At 42.7% G+C, this 24,490-nt stretch overlaps 1 protein-coding gene across 2 annotated transcripts in view; it reads left to right on the forward strand.

Moving 5' to 3' along the window:
- Window positions 1-24,490, forward strand: part of CCDC88C (coiled-coil domain containing 88C) — a 1,480,266-nt gene that overhangs the window by 1,286,687 nt on the left and 169,089 nt on the right. For both annotated transcript variants that reach the window (XM_044074710.1, XM_044074709.1), the window contains exon 22: window positions 21,941-22,127. In XM_044074710.1, coding sequence (XP_043930645.1) covers window positions 21,941-22,127 — 187 coding nt within the window. The remainder of the gene's footprint in view (window positions 1-21,940; window positions 22,128-24,490) is intronic.

The following is a 24,490-nucleotide window of genomic DNA, read 5'->3' on the forward strand; positions in this document are numbered from 1 at the left end:
TTTTCCTCTTACCTGGCAGCTCCATCCTTAGCATCCTTTTCCCAATATACCCAGCATCCCTCCTCAGCACATGTCCAAACCAACACAATCTCACCTCTCTGGCTTTGTCTCCAAACCGTCCAACCTGAGCTGACCCTCTAATACACTCTGTCCATAATTCTGTCCATCCTCTTCACACCCAATGCAAATCTTAGCTTCTTTAACTCTGCCATGTCCAGCTCTGACTCCTGCCTTTTTGTCAATGCCACTGTCTCCAACCCATATAACATAGCTGGTCTCACTGCCCTCATGTAGACCTTCCCTTTCACTCTTACTGGTATCCGTGTATCACAAATCACTCCTGACACTCTTCTCCACCATGCCCATACTCTCTTGTTCACCTCTCTTCCACACCCACCATTACTCTGAACTGTTGATCCAAAGTATTTAAACTCATCCAACTTTGCGAACCCTACTCCCTGCAGCCTCACAATTCTTCTATCCTCCCTCTCATTCACATGCATATATTCTTAGTCCTGTTGACCTTCATTCCTCTCCTCTCTACAGCATATCTCCGCACCTCCAGGGTCTCCTCAACCTGTTCCAGTCCACGGGGACTCCTGTCTGATCTCATTTGTCAACATGACCATCACCATTGCAAATAAGAAAGGGCTCAGAGCTGATCCTTGATGTAATCCCACCTCCACCTTAAACGCATCCATCACTCCCACCACAGACCTCACCACTGTCACACTATCCTCGTACATGTTTTGTACCATGCTTTTCTGTTACTCCCAACTTCCACATACAATACCACAACTCCTCTCTAGGCACCTTGTCATATGCTTTCTCAAAGCCCACAAAGACACAATGCAACTCCTTCTGACCTTCCCTGTACTTCTCCATCAGCACTCTCAGAGCAAACATCGCATGCATCTGGAGTGCTCTTTCTTGGCGTGAAACCATACTGCTGATCACTAATCATCATCTCCCTTCTTAACCTAACTTCCACTACTCTTTCCCATAACTTTATGCTGTGACTGATCAGTTTTATCCCTCTGTAGTTACTACAGCTCTGCACATCATCCTTATTCTTAAAAATCGGTACCAAAACACTTTTTCTCCACTCTTCAGACATCCTCCCACTTTCTAATATATAATTAGTCTGGTTAAAAACTCCACTGCCATTTCTCCTAAACACCTCCATGCTTCCACAGGTACGTCATCTGGACCAACAGCCTTTCCATTTGTCATCTGGACCAACAGCCTTTCCATTCTTCATCTTCTTCAAAGCTGTCCTTTCTTCCTCCCTGCTAATCCATTGCACTTCCTGATTCACTATCTCCCCATCATTCAACCTTCTCTCCCTCTCATTGTCTTCATTCATCAACCCCTCAAAGTGCTCTTTCCATCTGCTCAACACACTCTCCTCGCTTGTGAGTATGTTTCCCTCATTATCCTTTATCATCTTTACCTGCTGCACATCTTTCCTAGCTCGGTCCCTCTGTCTAACCAATCGGTGCAGGTCCTTTTCTCCCTCCTTAGTGTCCAGCCTTTCATACATCTCTTCATACGCCTTATCCTTAGCCTTCGCCACCTCTCTCTTTGCCATGCACTTCATCTCCTTATACTCCTGTCTACTTTCTTCATCTCTCTGACAATCCCACTTCTTTGCAAACCTCTTTCTCTCTATACTCTCCTGTACTTCCTCATTCCACAACCATGTCTCCTTGTCATCCTTCCTCTGTCCAGATGTCACAACAAGCACCTTTCTAGCCATCTCCCTTACCAGCTCTGCTGTAGTTACACAGCTGTTTAGTAACTCTTCACTGCTACCCAGTGCCTGTCTGGTACAGGAAAGTTTGACCCCATTGAAGTGGCAAGGCAAGAAAAAGTAAACCACATACATTTTGACATAAAGAGAAAAAAAAACATTATATACGGCATGTGCATCCACGCCGTTACTGGGAAAATGTCAAAGATTACCTAAGAAAAAAAGAAGTCATGAGGATATATAACTGTTTAAAACATTTGCATTTGAAATACATATAATAATATTATTAATGTTAATTTAAAATAATATTGTTTGCAGTGTTAAATAATATTGATTTTAAAGTTAAGTTAAAAAACTGTTAGTTAAATTCATTATATTTACAAATTAAATAAAATGTTAAATAAATTAACATTTACATATAAGAAAGTTAAATAATATATTAAATTCCAGTGGATAAAAAAATCATGATTGAAATATTAAGCAATAAAATGCATTTATAAAACTTTAAAAACTTTTTTCTTATATAATTGGGGTCAAACTGTCCACTAGCTACTGCCATAGAGAATAAATGTAAATTTGGACATGAAAGTGTATACAGTTGCATTGGGGTCGAATTGTCCTGCTTGTCTTAACTCCTCCCTGAACTCCACCTCAGAATCTCACAGTCACCATTTGATCCCTGGTGCTGCCCTCACACGCCTCCTCTTCTTGATCACCAGCATCATCCTACAGACCACCATTCTATGCTGCCTAACTATGCATTTCCCTGTCACCACTTCACAGTATTTAATCACCTTCAGACTGGCCCTCCTGCATAGGATATAATCCACCTGTGTGCATCTTCCTCCACTCTTGTACATCACCTGATGCTCCTCCCTCTTCTTAAAATACATGTTCACCACAGCCGTATCCATCCTTTTTGCAGAATCCACTACTATCTGACCTTCTGCATTCCACTCCTTAATCCCATACCTACCCATCACTTCCTCATCCCCTCTGTTCCCTTCACCAACATGTCCATTGAAATCCACTCCAATCACCACTCTCTCACCCTTGGGTACACTCACCACCACTTCATCCAACTCACTCCCAAGTTTTTCTTTCTCATCCATTGGACACCCAACTCGCACAGCTTGTAGGCACTAACAACATTCATCATTACATAATCAATTTCCAGGTTCATAAACATCACTCTATCCAACACTCTTTTCACCTCCAAAACACTCTTGGAAAACTGCTCCTTCAGGATAACCCCTACCACATTTCTCCTCCCATCCACACCATGATAGAACAATTTGAACCTGTTCTGATACACCTGGCCTTACTCCCCTTCCATCTGGTCTCTTGCACGCACAATATATCAACCTTCCTTCTCTCCATCATATCAGCTAGCTCTCTCCCTATACCAGTCATACTGCCAACATTCAAAGTTCCTACGCTCAGTACTGCACTCCTAACCTTCCTCCTGTCTTCCTGCCTTCAGCCATGCCTTCCTCCTCTTCTCCTACTCCTTCAGCCAACAGTAGCCCAATTTCTGCCAGCACCCTGTAGAAGACAGGTGAGTACATGTGTGTTATTTCTGTAGTGATTAGTGTTAAGAGGAGAACAGATGGTTGCTTACATGGTTTAAGGGAGAATGCAGTTATGCAAATGATCTGTGGCATTTATATGAGGACCCAAAATGATAACCATTGTAAATCATGTAACACTGTTCTAGATTAGTTTGCCTTTTTTTTATCTTAGTCAGGGATACATTTTACTATGTGGTGAAGTTTGACTAATTCTTGGCTGCACAGTGACTTTTGCTGACAGACGTAAATCCCTGACACAAATCGTGTTTTCTTTTAAATCCTCCATCTTCCAGGGTTTTTATTTATTTTTGTACCAGCTTCCTGGTGGAATGTACCTGAGCATTTCTGATGCACCTGTCCTACAGTCACTTCTATAAACACCAATCAGCTTGATTTACCTCATTAAGACAAGGCTGCTGAGAGAAGAAGTAGGCATCTGTGAAAGGCACATGTAGTATGTTTTCCAAGAGAGCTTGAAAGACTTGCACTTTGGATCAGAAAGGTTGGCTCACTGCTGAAACTTTCAAACTTATTCTGGATGAGGCTGTGAGCCAAAATGAATGCAACAGGAAGTGAACCAGACATCACAAAAGGAACATTCAGCAGTTATGGCTACATGCAAACTGTCTGACAGGTGGTGTATATGTGCAGTGTCATTCATAATATAAAAGGAATTTTAGGGGTATTTATTGCGGAGGCACATAGATCTAGAGACCCTTTTCCTGCCATGAGCTGTTTGAAAAGGTAAACTAATAAATATAATATATAGCAGACCAAAACAGTATGTTAAGAACACCTAACCATTGTTTATCCGTTCATTCAGTTTCTGATACCCAGTTTATCCTTTTCAGGGTCATAAAAATGTTAGAGCATGTCATGGCACCCATTTGGCATAAGGCATTGAACCAATTCTGGATAGGATGCCATTCCATTTAGAGAGACAGGCACACACACACACACACACACACACACACACACACACACACACACACACACACACACACACACACACACACACACACACACACACACACACACACACACTCGCACACACACACACTCACACTCACATACAAACTCACACCCACATGCACACACACACGGACACACACTCTCACACCCACACTCACACCCACACTCACACCCGCACACACACACACACACAGTCTCACACAGTCTCACACAGTCTCACACAGTCTCACACAGTCTCACACAGTCTCACACAGTCTCACACAGTCTCACACAGTCTCACACAGTCTCACACAGTCTCACACAGTCTCACACAGTCTCACACAGTCTCACACAGTCTCACACGCTCACCCCACACACACTGACTTGGAAGAAGACTGACAAAAATACTAATTGTCCATGCAGACTTCACATGGAGAGCCCCCCCCCCCCATATCCCCCGTTATGAATGCAGCCAGAGAACTAAGAGTTGTGAGGCAGCATCTCTACTTGCTGCACCGGTATTCTGTCAAAAAATAAATAATTGCATTTGAAAACAAACATATTTTTGCATTTCAAAAAGTCAGGGGATATTCTTTCACAGTACTGGCTTGGGTCTACCAGTTGCCAGTTACACAGTTAATACATAGCCATGAATGAATCTAATGATCACAAAACAATAATCCCTATTTAAGCTCTTTAATCTAAACCTGTCCACTGGTAACATTCCTGAAGCCTGGAAAACAGCTATTGTAATGTCATTACACAAGGATGGCCCGACCACTGACCCTAGTAACTATAGACCCATTAGTCTCACTAGTCTCATATGTAAACCTATGTAGTGCACTATTACTATTACAGAAAGGTGGCCCAACCACTGACCCTAGTAACTGTAGACCCATTAGTCTCACTAGCCTCATATGTAAACCTATGGAGTACACTGTTACTATTGGCAAGTGCCACTTTTGAAAGCAAAACAGTCACAGATACCACAGGCTTCAGTTTTGGGGCCTGTCCTGTTTGGCATATATTTCTCATACTTTCAGGCCAGGACTTCAGGCCTATGGTGAACTAAGTTTGCAGATAACTGTAAAATGAGTGTTATTCATCTTCTGCTGACTCAGTTGCTCCAACATGTCTTAGACCATGTTAACAATTTGTGCAAGAAATGGTCTCAAATTAAATGTAAAATAAAAATGCAGCGTAGTTAATTTTGGTAAACAAAACAGTTTCACTTACCATATAGGAGATGCACCCCTCCAATTAGCCACTGCTGTAAGGGATCAGGGTACTCTTGTTGATAATTCTTTATCATTTGACCATCATGTCGCCACAGAGGTTTGGAATGCCTTTTATATGACCAGTCCAATATCCAAAAGCATCTCCACTAGCTCCAAAGAAATCAGACCCACTATTGAATATAATGCACCTTTTGGCATGTATTTATCTAAAAATATCACACAACTTGAGGGACCTCAGAGATTCATAACTGTAAAGATCAGTGGACTCAAAAATCTTCGTTATCAGGACATACTAGCAGCCCTTTCTTTGTACTCAGTCTCTTACAGACCACTCCGTGGCGATCCACGTCTAGTCTTCGTTGCCATGAAAGATCCAACCCTATTTGATCTCCTCCTCCTTCACAGAACTAACGATACATCAGATATTAAACCTTCATCACCAGATAAGTAAGACACGGCATGACAGATTCATATCCCAACATATCCGTCATCTCTAAAACAAACGTCTACTACATGTCAAACAGAGTAGCACCCCTGCCACCTTCAAGGTAAACCTAGATAACTGGACAGGCAGCCTCAAATTCTCTCGCAGTGTGTCTTGCCTTGCCCTCCTTGAAGTTAGAGGGAAATTTTGAATAGGGTTTTTTGGCTAGGCTTGTAATGGTTTGCAGACTGATTGCCTAGTGTTTACCTGTAAACCTATGAATTTAAAAGTCTTGTATCTTACACCTCAGGAGCCTAGCTTCCCTACCTCAGGACTCTTGGCCTCACAGCCTGGCTCTTCTGCAGCTTGTTGTGACCAGAACTCCCAACTTTGCAGTGACATGGCAGACATTCTGAGAACAACATGGAAACAGTCTGTCTGGTTTACGACAGCATATGGGCATCTTTCTTTCATGAACTAAGTGGAATGGCTCATCTTCATTAGCATTCCTGCAGTAATTTTTGAATGTTTGACTTTTTTGTTCCACTTGAATTTTAACTTCATAATTACTTACAGAGCTCCAGGTCAAGGGCCAAGGTGGTCTTCTAAGTCATCAGCTGGAACAGATTAACCCTGCATGTGATATTCCTCTGAACTGCATTTAAACACTTGAAAGATTAATAGAGGATAAAATATTTATAAACACTTTTCCCACAGTCTGGGTATTTGTTCTGAAATAAATCTATTCCTCATGATGGTTGCTAACTTTACTTCCTTAGCCAAAGTCTGTTATCTGTGTTGTGATGGTGAAAAGCCCACTTAAAGATTTTAATCAATAAAATGAATAATGTAGCTAGTCAGGAGTTGCCTTTGTTCCTTCTCTGACTTTGATTCCTATGCCTCCATTTGCCTACTTTGTGTCCCTAAGCCAAGAGTAAGTGTGTTAACCATATTTTGGTTTTGGATCATCCCTGAAAAAGGACTTTGTGTGTGCACTTGGCTTACCTAATACATATTTTTTCATGGTGGTTTACAATGTTCTTCAGTAATCTCCTTTAAGATTCGTAAGACCCTTTAAAGAAGCATTTTCCATCACTGGCCTTGGGTTAAACCTCTAGCTTAGCACTGTAATTACATTTATTTATTTAGAAGTTTGTTAACTGGGTGGGTTCACTAGTCATGTGACCTTTTTCCAGTTGTGATCCACGCCAAAAGGCGAGAGAACAAGTAAATAAAAATACAAAATATCAAGTAAAAACTCTTCATGAATAAAAACACAGTCAATACAGCGAAGGAATGTTTAAAATACATTTTCAGTATTGGAGTGCTAAACTCCAAAATAAGTAAAAATATGCATTATTTACAGTTGCATATATGCTTAACAAATTTAACAGTGAAATAATATAGGTAGGTATATGAGGAGAGTTTCGTAGCTCAATGCAGTATATGCTAGAGAGGGTTATTGAGAACAGCACTGAATTTTATAGCAATAATTAGCTTTTCATGCTGTTTGAAAGAGGTGATGGCAGGAAGGTTATTAATGTTTTAAGGAATACTTTCACATAAAGCAGGAGCTATTTATGGAAAGCCTGCTCATTAATGTGAAGGGGGTCTCCATAATGGAGCTGTGTTGTTGTCAGTGCATGTTCAGGGTAGACAGGAGCTGAGTCAGCAGATGGCAAAAATTTGAGAAAAGGTAATTTGTTGTGGCTAAATATAAGAGAGGTTCTAAGGTTAACTGGAAGAATGTGGGTGGGAAGGAGTAAGACACTGTGGTTTATCCATGGATATGACTTCTGAATAAAATTTGTTGATTTATTAACGAGTTTGTATGGGAAGTTGCAGGTTTTACTTGCCTAAAGGAGTGAAGTGCAGTCCTGTTTCTACAGATGCGCAGGTTAGGGATGAGAGTGCTTGTGGCTGTGTGTAATACCTGATTTAGGTGAAAAGAGGTGAGTAGTCCTTTGGAAGAACTTATGTTGTGAGAGAACTTTACAGAGATAATAAATTCTCCCACTGCATTAAATATCAGGCTACAATCAAGAACACCTTAGGGACTTTTAAGGGTAAATCTACTCATTGGGTTTGTTGGCGGGGGATAGTTCATAGGTGTGTGCTAGGCTAATAGCCCCGGAGCCTTTACAAGCCTATCCCATAGGATTACCCTGGCATCAAGCCACCTGACCTTAGTTCCCAGTGCCCTTCTCGAGTAGAGCCACTGGAGTGATCCCCGGGGTGAATTTTCTATTTCCCATCCACTCATCAAGATCTCTTTTGAAGAGGGCAACTGAGGTGCTCCGTTTGACATGTATGTGAAGTCTATTCCATAGCTTGGGCAGTCTCTGGGTTATGAACCTGTCCCTCCAGCTTGTTATGTTGATTGTGGTAATGAGGGTGAGGTCTCTGGAACGTGTGGTGCAGAGGGATTGGGATTTCTTTAGATGTAGCATTACTAACAGAGTCTGGTCAGACATGGCTTTGTAAGTCCAGCAGAGATCACCTCTAAGTAGGCAATATGAGACAAAGAATACCTGGTGTTTTTTTGAGTCTGAACATGTAAGACGTGTTTAAGGCCTAGGATCCTTTTCATGAGGTACTTCTGTGACCTCTCCAGCTGTTGCATTTGTCTAGTGAGGTACATGCCAAATGGGGCATTATACTCTATGATTGGCCTAATGAGGGAAGAGTAGAGAGAGATGATGACCTCTCTCTTCTGGATGCAAAACCCTTGGTAATGAGATGTGCCACATAGAAGGACTTTCTGACCATAGTGGCAATGTGGTGGTCGAAGGAGAGGTTGCTGTCAACCTGTGTCCCCAGATCTCTTATAACGCCTTCAGTGTTCAGTGGGCTCCCATCTGTGTGGTAATTAGTGGGAACTGAGTTTTTCCCAAAGGGGATGACAGCACATTTTTTGGCATTAAACCTAAGGCCATGGTTTTGACACCAGTCATTGGTCTCAGTGAGGCCTTTCTGTAGGATGTCTACATCACTTGGGAAGTTGATAATGGCACCCAGCTTGCAGTCATCTGGGAACTTGGTCAGCCAGAGTCCCTCCGTGTTGGCCTGGACTTCTGAGAAGTAGATGCCAAACAGTAGAGGACCCCGGACCAATCCTTGTGGGGCTCCATTCGTGACTCATCGGCAGTCTAACTTGGAGTCTACTACTTTCACACTGTGTGTTCTATCTGTGAGCCAATTTGCAACCCACCTAGTGATATAGGCGTTGATGCCTAGTTTGGTGAGTTTGTCAATAATTCCTGCATTGGGGAATGGTATCAAAGGCCTTGGCCAGATCGAGGTAGGCTGTATGAACTGCCTTGCCCTCATCCGCAGCTCTGGTAACTGACTCAAAGAAGTCAACCAGGCTGAGTAGGCATGGTCTACCTTTCACAAAGCCAAACTGTGTGGGATCTAGCTTTTGGAGATTCCCTATATCCTTGTTAATTAGGTCCATGATAATGCGTTTCATACCTTACATATCAGACTCGTTAGGCTAATGGGGTGATAATTCCCAAAATAGTAATATTTAAAGAAGGACACTTGCATTAATCTTTTGGTGAGTGTCCGATATCATAGCTTTGGTCATGGCTGCTATATTTGTTTTGGTAACACAGACAGCTTGGAACAGCCGTATTTGCTACACTTTGAACCAGCCAGCTCATCAAAGCCACCTTTATCTCGGAATCTCCTTGGTAAGTAACCATTCCTTGAGCCATCAGCATCTCCAAATTACAAACTCTGTCTGCTGAATGGGAGTATTTAATTTTCCATAAGGATTTTTTCTCTTTGCATTAATACTTTCATTATAAGGTCAATTGTATCCACACTTGGAAGAAATCTTTTTAACTGTTGCTGATGTACTTCACTAGGTTTAATCCATGCAAATGTCTTCTCCCTGAAATGCAGGTTCATAGTCAGCTTTATTATATGAAAAGAAATGTGCCTTTAGTCTGTGAGGGTTGGTATTAAAATTGCCTTTCTAAATGGCAGTCTAAACTTACTGCATTCTTATGCAGCAAACATGTCATGTCCATTGGGTTAGATGTTCATTGTGTTTCACTGTTGCAGTCATTACTCTTGGGTTATCCTGCTGGCAGGCCACCCTCAGTCGGCCAGAATTCCAAGGTCTAGGTCCGGCGTCGGTTGCTGTCGCCTCTTCCCTGATGTCTGTGTGCCAGGGGTATAAAAGCTGCAGCTGACGCCATTTTCTTCAGTCTTTCTTGCCGCGTGGTGCCCGAAGCAAAAGCAGTTCGCAAGTGCCGGTCGGCTGATTCCTGAGATTTTCAAATCTGAATTTCAGAACCGAAGTCTTCATTAAAGCTAAGTACCCCCATTGGGGAAACTTTTTTCTTGCTCCAGACCGATGTCAGAAAAAGTTAACAATTGTATTTCTTGTGGGAAGCAAATACCTCATAAGGATTTTCACTCTTACTGTATTCCTTGCCTAGGCCCTGATCACAACGTTGCTAGCTGTCAGTTTTGTGCTAGATTTAACCAACGCACTGTTAAGTGTCGGTTCGATTTTGCATTTCATTACTTTGGCTGAAGATTTAATTATATAATGCCGTCAGAACAGCCGACAACCGGAGTTTACAAAAACGCAAGGACAAGGAAAAGGATAGGCATCTGAGGTCCAAAACCGACGACGAGGCCTCTGCTAGGCCAGTCGCTGGTTCGCGAGTTCTCAGTGAAGCGCTTTCGCAGCCCCTGGCGCCCGCTGTCTCAGAGCCACAGGCCGCTTCCGACTCCCATGTGGAGCCGACTGGGCCTCTGGTATTGGACACTCGGAAATCATTCCCTCAGATGGGTCCAGAGCCGCTGAGCAGGCATCGGCTTCTGAGGGTGTCTTCAGACCTACACAACTATATATTAAGACATCTTCAGCTTCAAAGACAAAGACTAAAGCAGCTCTAAAGACAAAGAAACAAGTACAGCATTCTCCTACTCAGACTTCCATGCCTAAAAAACAAATGCTCAAAATGACCTAATTACTTTGATCAGGGGCTCCCATCCCCCTCCTGATAAAAGGCCTAGGCAAGAGACAGAGTATGATTCTTCTGATCAGCTTTCTATTTCCTCTGATTCTTCTTCTGAACAGGATTATTCCATGCTTCCCTATGAGGATTCTGATGCTGAAGAATCCATTCCTTCAACCTCTCCTCCTGAGGATTATTCTTTTGGGGAAACCCTGCATACCATGAGGGAGCATTTCCACTGGGAGAGCCAAGATTATTCTGAATCTAAGAAAAGGCTCAGAGACTTTCTGCTACTTCCTCAGCACAGACCCCTTGCTATTCCACCTGTTCTAGACATTGTAGATGATGTATTTTCAGAGTCCGGTCTGTCCCCTGACTCTTTACCCCCTGCACCTGCTAAACCAGACAGATACTACAGGGTCCCGGATTCTCATAAATTCCTATATAAAAACCCCACTGCTTACCCAGAAACTATATCTCAGGGTCCCAAAGGGGTTAAAGTTTTCACTGCAAAAAACCCTGTCCCCTCTGATAGGGATTCTAGGGCTCTAGACAGATGGGGGAAAAAAGTCTACACTTCTGCTACCTTGGCTGTAAGGGCTTTAAATTGTCAGTTTCATATGCTTAAATATCAGCAATATTTAATGTCACTGCTTAAACAGAAATGGTTGACAAATACTGAATGTTCAGAGAACAAGGAATTGCAGGATTTATTGCATGCAGCTGAACAAGTGGGAAAGCATACTTTGCAATGTGGTTATGATTCACTGGAGGCCTGTTGCAGGGATGCTGTTACAGGTTCTGTTATTAGAAGGCATGCTTGGTTAAAGGAACAGAATCTGCCTGATCATGTTAAAGCAAAATTATTAGATGCACCATTACAGCATGATACTTTGTTTGGTACTAAAGCAGAAGAGGTGTTGAAACAAATGGAGGATAAAGCAAAATCCATGCAGACAGTCAAGGATTTCTTACAGGTACAGCCACCCAGGTTTAGCAGGAACTGGCCTTCTAAAAATTGGTCCTTTCCAGTGTCAGACAGACCACAAAGAGGCAGATACAGGTGTCCCAGAGGCAGATCTCAGCCCCAAGGCTCATACAGGCCTAAACAATGGGGTGCTCCTACCTCCAAAAGTGGAGAAGACAAAACACAACCTTACAGGAAACAGTCCCAATGACTTTCCTGTGCCAGATCTAAGCGCTTTTCTTTTGGCAGCCCCCTTAGGGGGAAAACTAGCACTTTTTTCATCAAATTGGCAAATGGTTACCCAAGACAAATGGGTCCTGAACATAGTGTCCCAAGGCTACAGGTTCCATTTTCACACTCTACTAAGGTCAAAAGGTATGCCAGCCCTGCCACACAATCAATGGGCAGAGGCACAAAAACAAATTATAGCCCTCATGGATATGAGGGCCATTCAGCAAGTACCACAACAAGAGCAGGGGCAAGGATTTTACTCCAGATTTTTCCTAGTACCCAGAAAGGACAAAACCTGGAGACCAATACTGGACCTGTCTATACTAAATACATTTCTGGAAGTTCCAAAATTCAAGATGTTGACTCTACAGCAGCTACTGCCCATGCTGGGCAAGAAGGCTTGGCTCGTAACTTTGGACCTAAAAGAGGCATACCTGCATGTCCCAATCAGACAATCTTGCAGAAGATACCTCCGATTCATAGCTGGCTCAATGCATTACCAATTCTCTACACTGCCCTTTGGCTTATCTGCTGCGCCCAGGGTCTTCACAAAATGCCTGGCACCAGTAATTGCGTTTTGCAGACAAAGAGGAATTCAAATATATCCCTACCCTACTTGGACTGCCTAATTCAAGCAGAGAACAAAGACATTCTTCTAAAGCATCTGGCGTTTGTAAAAAAATTACTAATTGGCCTAGGGTACACAGTAAATGAAAAGAAATCAAAACTAGTGCCCTCTCAAGAGATAATATTCCTGGGTGCAAGCTTAAATACAACTGCCCAGATGGCTTATCTCACGCCAGACAAACAAAAACAACTTACTTCTTACTTCAAGGAATTGGCAACAAAAACCCACTTATCTGCAAGGAAAATCCTCCAGGCCTTGGGTTTCATGGCATCCTGCATTCTACTAACTCCATATGCCAGACTGCATATGAGGAAACTACAGTGGTATCTAAAAAGTGTTTGGACTCAGCATTGCCACAGCCTGGAGACAGTAATTGTGCTAATTCCCTGCCTGCAACAGGAGTTTCGATGGTGGGCAGAAGCCTGTCACCACAACAAGGGTCTGCCATTCAGTTTACCCACAGCCAGACAGACACTGACAATGGATGCATCAGATTATGCCTGGGGGGCGCATATAGCAGGAAAATGTATTCAGGGCACATGGCCTACAAACCAGATGCATCTTTACATCAATCAAAAAGAGATGCTAGCTGTTCAAAATGCCCTGACAGCTTTCAAGGACCTGTTTCATCCAGGACAGCTACTGATAAAAACAGACAATACTACGGTCATGTGGTACATAAACAAGCAGGGAGGTACACATTCCTACCCCCTTTGCAGACAAGCAATGACCTTATGGGACACAGCTTTGGCTTTTCAAGTTCACCTGCAAGCACAATTCCTGCCAGGAAAAACAAATACGCTGGCAGACGAACTAAGCAGAAACCTCATGGATCCCCACAAATGGAAACTTGATCCACAAGTCTTCAGCATGATAACAAGGAAATTGGGATGCCCACACATAGATCTATTTGCCTGTCCTCACAACTGCCAATTGCAGAGATTTTGCACAAGGATTTTGGACAAGCAAGCGTGGAAAGTGGACGTCCTATCCTTCAGCTGGAAATATCTGACAGTATATTCCTTTCCTCCACTGCCTCTCCTTCCCAGGATACTCCTAAAGGTCAGACAAGAGAAGCCAAAATTGATACTGATTGTACCAGACTGGCCATGCCAACACTGGTACCCAATCCTAAAGAGCTTGCGTCAAGGTCCAGCATGGATATTGCCTCAAACTTCTCACTTGCTGACCCAACAAAACAATCAGATCCTGCACAGCCAACTCAGGACCTTAAATCTGGCAGCATGGCAGATAATGTAGCCATTCAGACCACTCCTCTTTCAAAAGCTGTTATGGATGTTATCTTGGAGGCCAGGTGGCCCAGTACCAGAAAATTTTATGCAGAAAAATGGAAGAGATTCTGTGCTTGGAACCAGGAACAAGGCATTGACACGTGTGTACCAAATATCCCTCAGATTTTACAATAACTAACTGAGATGCTGAACAAAGGCCTTTCTTTCTCATCAATTAAGATTCATGCCTCTGCCATTTCAGCCCATTACAATACGGAACCACCTATCTTTTCTCATCCTTTAATAAGGCAGTACCTCAGAGGGGCCAAAAACATTAGGCCTCCAAGGAGAGCACCAATTCCGGCCTGGGGCCTCAATTATGTTTTGGAAAAACTCACACTGCCTCCTTTCGAGCCAGCATTAACAGCAGGTATAAAATTCTTATCCTGGAAAACAGCTCTGCTCCTAGCAATAACCTCTGCAAGACGAGTCTCGGCGTTACAAGCACTCATGGCTGTGGAACCTTTTATCATTTTTCATCCAGACAGGGTTTCTCTGAGGACAAACCCTACATTTATGCCTAAGGTGGTGTCCAGTGTGGCTCTCAACCAAACCATTCACTTGCCTACCTTTTATCCAAATCCACAGAACAAGGGTGAGAAAATTCTGCATTCTTTGGACATACGCAGGCAGTTACGCTTCTACTTGGACAGAATTAAAGCTTTCAGAAAGACTGAGCAACTTTTAGTGTCATATGCTACAGGATCACAAGGAAAGGCCATCTCAAAACAGACTATTTCTAAATGGATAAGACTATTGCATCTGTTTCTGCTATTCACAGCATGGTAAATCAGTGCCTAAGGGCATTAGGCCTCATTCCACCAGAGCAGCAGCCACTTCAGCAGCCTTCCTCAGAGGAGTACCAACCAAAGACATATTAGAGGCTGCAACTTGGAGTTCAGTGCACACTTTTACAAAGCACTACCACTTGCCTCTTTACTCTAAATCCAGAGCAGGCTTTGCCACTGCAGTTCTGCAGGGCCTCATAGCCTCTCCTAATCCTATTTAGCCCAGCCACCCATCCACAGCTTTGGTATTCAACCCAAGAGTAATGACTGCAACAGTGAAACACGATGAACATAGTACAGTTGTGTACCTACCATAAATGTAGATGTTCGAGTGTATTCACTGTTGCAGTCCAGGTTACCTACCCACCATCCCCCTTCTCTTTGCTGGGATTATCTGCACTTCTCTATCCTATACAACCTATTTGGTGTATTTGCTTGTAGATGAAGGAAATGTTATTTTTTTGCATGCATTTTTACTGGCATATTTTTCAGCCTTCCAATTTGGGGGCACCTGACATCTGGGGCAAGAAAAACTGAAGAAAATGGCGTTGGCTGCATCTTTTATACCCCTGGCACACAGACGTCAGGGAAGAGGCGACAGCAACCGACGCCGGACCTAGACTTTGGAATTCTGGTCGACTGAGGGTGGCCTGCCAGCAGGATAACCCAAGAGTAATGACTGCAACAGTGAATGCACTCGAACATCTACATTTATGGTAGGTACACAACTGTACTTTCTGAAGGCCCATTCCAAAATGGTAGTGTTCACCTCTGCTACCATTTCCATGAAAATGTTAGTAGGTGATGTTTGTAATGAAGTAGATGGTCCCTTTTTTAAATTTCTTCTAATCATTACAAACTGGATACTTACCCTGGATCTAGAGCTTCCATTTCCAGAGCTGTTTTGAACAGCGTATTGCAGGGAATTAGTCTCCTGTTCACTAGATTGTCTGGTGCACAGCTAGGGACTGTTTTTAAATTTTGATTGACGCTGCCAGAGCGCACTGAAATTAGACACACTGAAGTGCTGTACTTATAACTTGAGGTCTAAGAGCTGACAGTCTGACGTCAGGAGGGGTCTAGCTGCCAACCCCCCCCCCCCCACAAAAAAACATATGTTTTGGCACATGTTTTTATTGTATATTTAATAGAGGCTTTGTGTTTTAGTAATACATCATATTTTTATTATTTTGTACTGGGGATAACTTGTAGATGTAAGCCACCTACTTCAGGTGTCTGCAGATGCAACAGGGCTCAGTGTTAGAAAGTTGAAAGTAAAACGTTCATCACGCTATTCTGAAGCAGATGGAAACATCTTGATTTTAATTTCTACTGACAGAATATTGTCAGAAAGACCCCAAGTTTTGATAAATGTCTCACATAACAGTTTTATTATTTGTAGGATAAACCCTTTATGGCACAGGCAAAAAAAAAGGATTTTGGGTAATAATCACCCCCAAACCTCAGTACATGTAATATAATGTGAAAAGGCAGTAACAAATGCCATTGGAGTGTCTGGGGTGTGTAATGCAGTGGAGAAAATTCCAAAGTTGCCACTCTCTTTCATGGGACTAGCAAGGTTGTATTTGGAGTATGGTGTTCAGATGTTCTTCATGTTTCACTGTTGCAGTCATCACATTTGGGTTATCTGCTTGCAGTAGCCCTCAGTCGGCCTGATTATCAAAGTCTTGGGTCCTGCGTCAGTTACTGTCTCATCTTCCATGACGTCAGGTAGTCAGGGATATAAAGCTTGCAGCTGATGCCATTACATCAGTCTTTCTTGCCGTGCGGTGCCCGAAGCAGAAGCAGTTCGCATGTGCCAGTTGGACGACTCCTGAAATTTTCATTTTCGAGTTTCAGATCCGAAGTCTTCAACTAAGCTAAGTACCCCATTGGGGATCCTTTTTCTTGCTCTAAACCAATGTCAGTAAAAGTTAACAATTATATTTCTTGTGGAATGCAAATACCTCATAAAGATTTTCATTCATACTGCATTCCTTGCTTAGGCCGAGACCACGCCATACCTCGCTGTCGGTTTTGTGCCTTATTCAAACCTCGTACTATTCGTCGTCTGTTCATTTACGCATCTAAATATTTTGGTACTTAGTTCAGTTATCCAGAAATGGCTTTGGTAAGCCACCTGATTACTGACATTCTGAAAAAACACAAAGATAAAGACAGAGACAGACTGCATAGGTCCAAAACTGCCGATGACGCTTCTCCTAAGCTAGTCGCCATTTCGCTGGTACTCAGTGAGGCACTTTCGCAGCCCCTGATACCCACTACTTCAGATTCGCAGGCCTCTACTGAGACCCATTCAGTGTCCGGTATGCCGCGAGATGCTTCTTCGACTGTGGAACCTGCGGATGTCTCTACCTTGGATGGGTCCGGAGCCACAGTGCAGGCACCGGCTTCTGAGGGTGTATTCAGGCCTACTAACTTGCATATTAAACCAACGCCATCTTCTTCTTCAAAGCCAAAATCAATCCTTGCCTAGAAAACTGCCGCCCAGACCGCATGGTCAGGCCTCTATGCCTAAAAACAAATTATAAGAATGGCTGAAGACCTTATTACTCTAATCAGGGGAAGCCACCCTCCCCCTCTAAGCGACCTAGGACTGATTTTCCTTCTGATTCTTCTGATCAGGATTCTGAAATTTCTGTTTTCTTTGATGACCAGGATTTACCCTTATCTACCTATGAGGATTCTGATGCAGAGGACTCCATTCCCTCTGCTTCCCCTCCAGAGGATTTCTCTTTTGGTGAAACCTTGCATACTCTTAGGGAGCATTTCCGCTGGGAAAGCCAGGATTACTCTGACTCCAAAAAGAGGCTTAGGGAATTCTTACTCCTACCTCAACACAGGCCTTTAGCTATCCCCCCGTACTGGTCATTGTAGATGATGCCTTCTCGGAATTTAGCCTGGCCCCTGACTCTTTACCTCCTGCTCCCAGAAAACCTGATAGGTATTAAAGGGTACATGACTCTCACAAGTTCCTCTTTAAAAATCTTACCGCGGATCTTGAGACCATTTCACAGGGACCCAAGGGCATTAAGGCTACTACTGCCAAAAATCCTACCCCCTCTGATAGAGATTCCAGGGAGCTGGATAGATGGGGTAAGAAGGTATACACTTCTGCAACCTTGGCCATTAGGGCCTTAAACTGCCTGTTTCATATGTTAAAGTATCAGCAGCATATTATTGGATTGCTTAAACAGAAAATGTTGTTGATTCCTGACTGTGCTGAAAATAAAGATTTACAGGATTTAATGCATTCTGCTGAACAAGTTGGAAAACATACTTTGTGGTTTTGATTCATTAGATGCATCTTGCAGGGCTGCTGTCACTGGGTCTGTACTTAGAAGGCATGCTTGGCTTAAGGAGCAATCTTTGCCAGATCATGTTAAAGCTAAATTACTGGATGCTCCCTTAAACCAAGACCGCCTGTTTGGCAACAAAGCAGAAGTACTTAAAAAGATGGAGGAAAAAGCTAAATCTATGCAAACTGTTAAAGATTTCCTGCAATTACAGCCTCCCAGATTTAGTAGACATTGGCCCTCTAAGAATTGGTCCTTTCCTGCCTCTTCCAGGCCTTCTCAGTCCAATCCCAGAACCAGCAGAACACCCAGGCTTCAATCCCAAGGTACTCACAGGCCTAAGCAGTATGGGGGGGCTCCCACTTCTAAAGCAGGGAGTAGTAAGACTCCTCCCACGGTAAACTGTCTCAATGACTTAACTTTAAATCTTCCAAGCCCTGCTCAACTGACTGTTCCTTTAGGGGGAAAGATTGCCCTGCATGCAAAAAATTGGGAACTCATTACCCAGGACAAATGGGTTTTAAATATAGTTTCCCAAGGATACAGATTTCACTTCCACTCCTTACCAACCCCAAGCGGTTAGCCAGACCTATCCCCAAATCAGTGGGTAGAGGCTCAAAAGCAAATTCACTCTCTTTTAAACATCAGGGCTATTCAACACTAGTAATAGGTGACTCTATAATCAGGCACACTGACGTCCTACTCACTAGGCTGAACAAGGAGAAGATTACTGTTAGCTGCCTGTCGGGTGCCAGGATCCGCCACGTAACACAAGCACTGAGGTCACTCCAGAACAAGTACAAATATGACTGTCATTGTCAATGTTGGTGTGAATGACCTGAGCCGTACCTCCCTGGACTACATGAAAAGAGACATGGAGGAGCTCTCTGATCACGTAGCCCAGGCCGGTATGACCCTGACCCTGAGTAGCATCCTGCCCTCAACAAGAATGATACCACGGTATAGAGAAAAACTTATCAATTTCAACAATTAGCTAAGCTTCTGGTGTCATTCAAAGGGGATCCAGTGTCTGTCAGCCTGGGATGACATGCTCGACAAGCCATGCTGCTTCGCTAGACAGCTTGCACCTGTCACCCTTAGGCTTTCAAATACTGGCCAAGGTTCTTGCCACCCCCATAGTGCCTATTTTAGGCAAGGCTCAAAAGACAAACCCACTGCCGTAAATCGCACAAAAAACAAAAAAGTGAAGGTAATGCCACTCAGTGCCAGACGTCTAAACCTCAAAATGCACGCACTTGAGGTACTCCTCAGTATGGAGAAAATCGATATATGTGCAGTAACAAAAACCTGGTTTAAGGCTCCAGAGAGCACCCCAGCACTACCAGGCTACAACTAATACATTTCGGATACAAAACCCGGACCGAAATATGAAAGGTGCGGGAGTATCCATATTCATCAAGGATACCCACACCTCCAGGTTAGTGGCACAGCACGATGGTTCAGAGATCATCCACATGCAACTAACAAAAGGCAAAACTGCTATTCAAATTATAGCTTGCTACAGATCACCCATCATGTCCCAGAACCCCCACTCCACATTCCTGGAAACGCTGGGAAGCATAAAGGTCCTACCAAACATGCTGATATGGGTGATTTCAATTAACCAAACATTAACTGGTAGAACTACTCAAGTACAAACTCCCTTGCCCAACATTTCCTAGAATTTATAAACTCAAACACCCTGGCTCAACTGGTCAACACCCCCACCAGAGGGTGCCTCTCCTCTCCAAAGTGCTGCTAAAGATCAAACAGGACAAACCAAGGACAATACTGATTGCACCAGACTGGCCACGCCAACACTGGTACCCCCTCTTGCGCAGTGTTTCACTGCTGGTACCATGGCACCTGCCTCAGACCCCTGCCCTGCTGTCCCAGCAGGAGGGCCAGATTCTGCACCCACAGCTTCAAACCCCGAACCTGGCAGCCTAGCTAATTACCTGATCTCTCCATTACCATCCCTCAGTAAGCAAGTGATGGATGTCATTCTGGAGGCACAGAGGCCTAGTACTAGAAAATCATATGCTGAAAAATGGAAAAGATTCTGTTCTTGGAGCCAAACTCAGGGGATGGGCACAGCAGTGCCCAATTTACCTCATATTCTTCAATACTTAACTGAGATGCTTCACAAGGGCCTTTCCTTTTTTTCCATCAAAATTCATGCCTCAGCTCATTACGATACAGAGCCACCCCTCTTCTCTGATCCACTGCTGAAGCAATTCCTCAGAGGGGCCAAAAACTTGAGACCACCCAGGAGAGCCCCTACTCCAGCCTGGGACCTTAACTTTGTATTGGAAAAGCTTACTCTACCTCCAGTTGAGTCAGCTGCAAATGCAGAGTTGAAATTCCTTCTTGGAAAACAGCCTTTCTTCTAGCCATCACTTCAGCAAGAAGGGTGTCTGAATTACAGGCCCTCATGGCAGTGGAGCCTTTCACCATCTTTCATGCAGACAGGGTGTCCCTCAGGACCAATCCCTCCTTCATGCCCAAGGTAGTATCCAGTGTGGCCCTTAATCAGTCCATTAATTTGCCAACCTTCTTTTCTAATCCACAGAACAAAGGGGAAAGATTACTGCACTCCTTGGACGTGCACAGACATCTTAGATTTTACTTGGACAGGACTAAGCCTCTCAGGAAATCTGAACAGCTGCTGGTTGCAATTGCTGCAGGGGCAGAGGGGAAGACCATTTCAAAGCAAGCCATTTCTAGGTGGATAGGCCATTGCATTAATTTCTGCTATAAGCACCATGGAAAACCTACCCCACAGGGGATAAGACCACATTCAACTAGGGCTGCATCTACCTCTACAGCCTTTCTCAGAGGCGTCTCTACCAGGGACATCCTAGAAGCTGCTACCTGGAGTTCTGTACATACCTTCACCAAGCATTACCACTTGCCAATTTTTTTCTAAATCCAGAGCTGGCTTTGCCACTGCAGTTTTGCAGAGCCTTATAGCTGGTCCTAATGCTATCTAATTATCTCCTCCCATCCTTAGCTTTGGGAATCTACCCAAATGTGATGACTGCAGCAGTGAAACATGAAGAACATAGTACAGTTGTGTACACTTACCATAAATGTAGATGTTTGAGTGTACTCACTGTTGCAGTCCTGGTTACCCTACCTCCAGCCCCCTGACTTTTTTTGACTATACCTCTATTCTTGTTTTACTATGCTTAAAGCTTTTTGGTGTATTTGCTTTTTTGTTGGAAGTGTAACCTTGTATATAATTGCTTCCCATTATGGGGGACCCCTGACATCTGGGGCAAGAAAAACGGATGTAATGGTGTCGGCTGCATGTTTTATACCCCTGACTACCTGACGTCATGGAAGATGAGACAGCAACCGACGCAGGACCCAAGACTTTGATAATCAGGCTGAGGGCTGCTGCAAGCAGATAACCCAAATGTGATAACTGCAACAGTGAATACACTCGAACATCTACATTTATGGTAAGTGTACACAACTGTACTTTTTGGAAGATGTGCAGTAGATGCCAGGCTCATGGGAAGTGAGTAACTCATAACTACCAAAACTGTGAGGGGAGGAGAGACACAAGTTAGACACTTATGGATTATAAGGAAATGACAAAGAAGTCATAATACATTGGCGGTTTCAGTAGACTACAGGTCTTCCATCAGTATATTTGTACACTTGTTAATGTACAAGTAATGGTGTTAACTGCAAAATTTCTATTGTATGAAAAAAGGGTTGCTTTCAAGTTACTTTATTTGCATGTGATGATAGCACTACTGCAATTGTTTATGAAGTTTAATTTGCTTTTAGGGCAAATGTACGGCAGAGCCAGTTAAAGGAGGAATATGATGGGCTACAGATACACACCAAAGACCTAAAGACATCCCTTAACACTGCACAGCTAGAGCTCAATCGTTGGCAAACCCGTTACGATGAGCTGAAGGATCAACACCAGAGTATGGACATCACGTTGACGAAGCTAGATAACCACTGCGAGGTGAGACTGAGCTCTGGAACTCCTATGCAACTGTTGATGCACCATTACTGCTCTTATCGAAGTAGTCTGCAGTTTGTATCTAACATAAAATAAAAGCGATTGTGTATTACATTTGTAAGACGGTAAAGGATACTATATTGCACACCTGTTGTTAATAGAGTTGATTACAGACTCCACCTTAATAGTTAGGGTCATACTTTGGCCAGCATATAATAATTTTTTTAAGTAATATGACTGTATTACTGTATTTATTTAATTTATTGACTAAGCAGGTAGCCTGATCCTCTCAGACTATTTTCAGTCATGACCAAGGCCAAGAAGGCATATAATAAGGTCAGTTACATCACGCATGAAGTATGTTGACTGTGTCAAGTTATTTTTCATTACAAAAATAAAAATCACAACACACAGGTCAGTGCATGTATAAACAGTGAATGACTAAAGACTACAGCTGCCTGAAGGGAGACTGTAGCAGTACCTCAATGCAGAATTTGCATGCAGCATCAGTGTATTAGCAGCAAATGTCATATTTAAAAGGGATTTATATGTGTGGAGAGCAGACTGTTAGCATAAGGTAAAGACATTCCTTTTTTTTTTTTTGCAAAGTTTTTATTTTATTTTTATTTTATTTTACATTTGTTGACCGGGCTAGTCTTACTGGACATATATCCGTTTTCAGTAGAGGCCCGGGGAGAAAAGCTCCAATTACACGAAGAATACAATTATTACAAAAGACCAAAATAAACATAATACAAAAGTACCAGTGTAGACTTATATAGCAATTTACGAAAAACTAACACTGACAAAAGTATGTCAAAAGAGAAAAAGTCAGAAAAAGTAAAATACGTGGTATAGAATATTCTGAAGATAGATTAAATAAAAGATAGATAAGCAGTACACAGGTCGGAAAAACATATGTGACAATAAACTAGAATGCTAAGGTAGAGTCAGTATCAAGGATAAAACAGTCAATAATTAAAGCTATTATTCAAGGACCCGTAAGGGGAGAGGGGGGAACTTGGGAAATAATGAAATCATTTCAGTCAGGGTTAGCACAAGGGCATAACCACCGGGATTTTAGATATTCTTTGATGCGTCTTTTGAAGTGGGATGTAGAGTCAAGGTTAGTTATTTCATAAGGGAGTTGATTCCAGAATTTCCCTACAGAGTTAGAGAATAATGCATCCCCAGCTTTATTATAAGATTTATTTAAGGCAACAAGGAGTTTATTAGCAGAGCGTAGTGTGGATAGGTTTTTATATGGTGAAATTAGTTTTTTGAGGCTAGGGGTAGCATCAGGGTAGAAAAGAGACTTATGAGTGATAAGTAGCTGTTGATAGAGTATGTGGTTGTTTAGCTCTAACCAGTCTAGTTGCTTGAGGTTGTGACAGTGATGAGTTCTGAAGGGGTTAGCAGTAATGAATCTAGTTATAGAATTGTAACAGGTGGATAGTTTGGTAAGGTTGGATTTAGATAAGTTTGTATATATAGCAGAGGCATAGAAAAGGGTAGAGATCAGATGGGTCTGGGCCAAGTTTTTTCTGGCTGCAGGGGTAAGAAAGGATTTAATTCTGTAGAGAGAACCTATCTTTTTGTTAACTGATTTAATGGTATTGTTAAGTTTACCTAAATATTTTTGGGAAAGCACCAACAGTTGAAGATGGAGAAGAAGTCAGCCTGTAAGGCAGATGACAAGTTACCCATGACTGCATTTCCCTAAGTGTGTGTCATAGGGCATTCTAGAATGTGGGACCTAGTACAGAATACCTTTTGACGCAATGATCGATTGTGCAAAGATGTGATATATGAACGCTGAGAGAGAGGAGATGAGCAAAGAATGCTTGTGTGTGTGTGTCTATATATATATATATATATATATATATATATATATATATATATACACACACACACACACACACACACACACATTATTTTTTTTTGCTTCCATCTTCCCTTTTACTTTTAGGCTGCTTTCCACTATTAGCATTTTTCCCTTTTCCTGGCACCATAAAACCCTGAAAGGAAGAAGCTAGATTTGAGGATTTTGGCTGTCATCTCCCTGGGGTTAGGATTTTTTTCTGTGCTGCAAAGTGGAGTGCAATGTCTGCTATGCTGTGACCAGTATAAAAGTATAGAGAGGATCTTTGTGTAACACAGCAGTTACAAGCATGTATTTTGCTACTTTGAGTAATGAAGTTATCGACTTATGTCCTTCTGTATAACTATGCTGCTGTTAGCATGCACCGGTCGTTTTAAGGACCTTTTGTTTTAAGGAAGTGACCGAGGTGGTTGTACAAGAACTGCTGAGCAACTTTAGATGTATGTTTGAAAAGGTGAAGTTGCCTGTAGTTGCACTGCTTCCT

Source organism: Protopterus annectens, chromosome 6.part0 (genome assembly GCF_019279795.1).
Source record: "Protopterus annectens isolate FY-2018-M chromosome 6.part0, PAN1.0, whole genome shotgun sequence".
NCBI classification, from domain to species: domain Eukaryota; kingdom Metazoa; phylum Chordata; order Ceratodontiformes; family Protopteridae; genus Protopterus; species Protopterus annectens.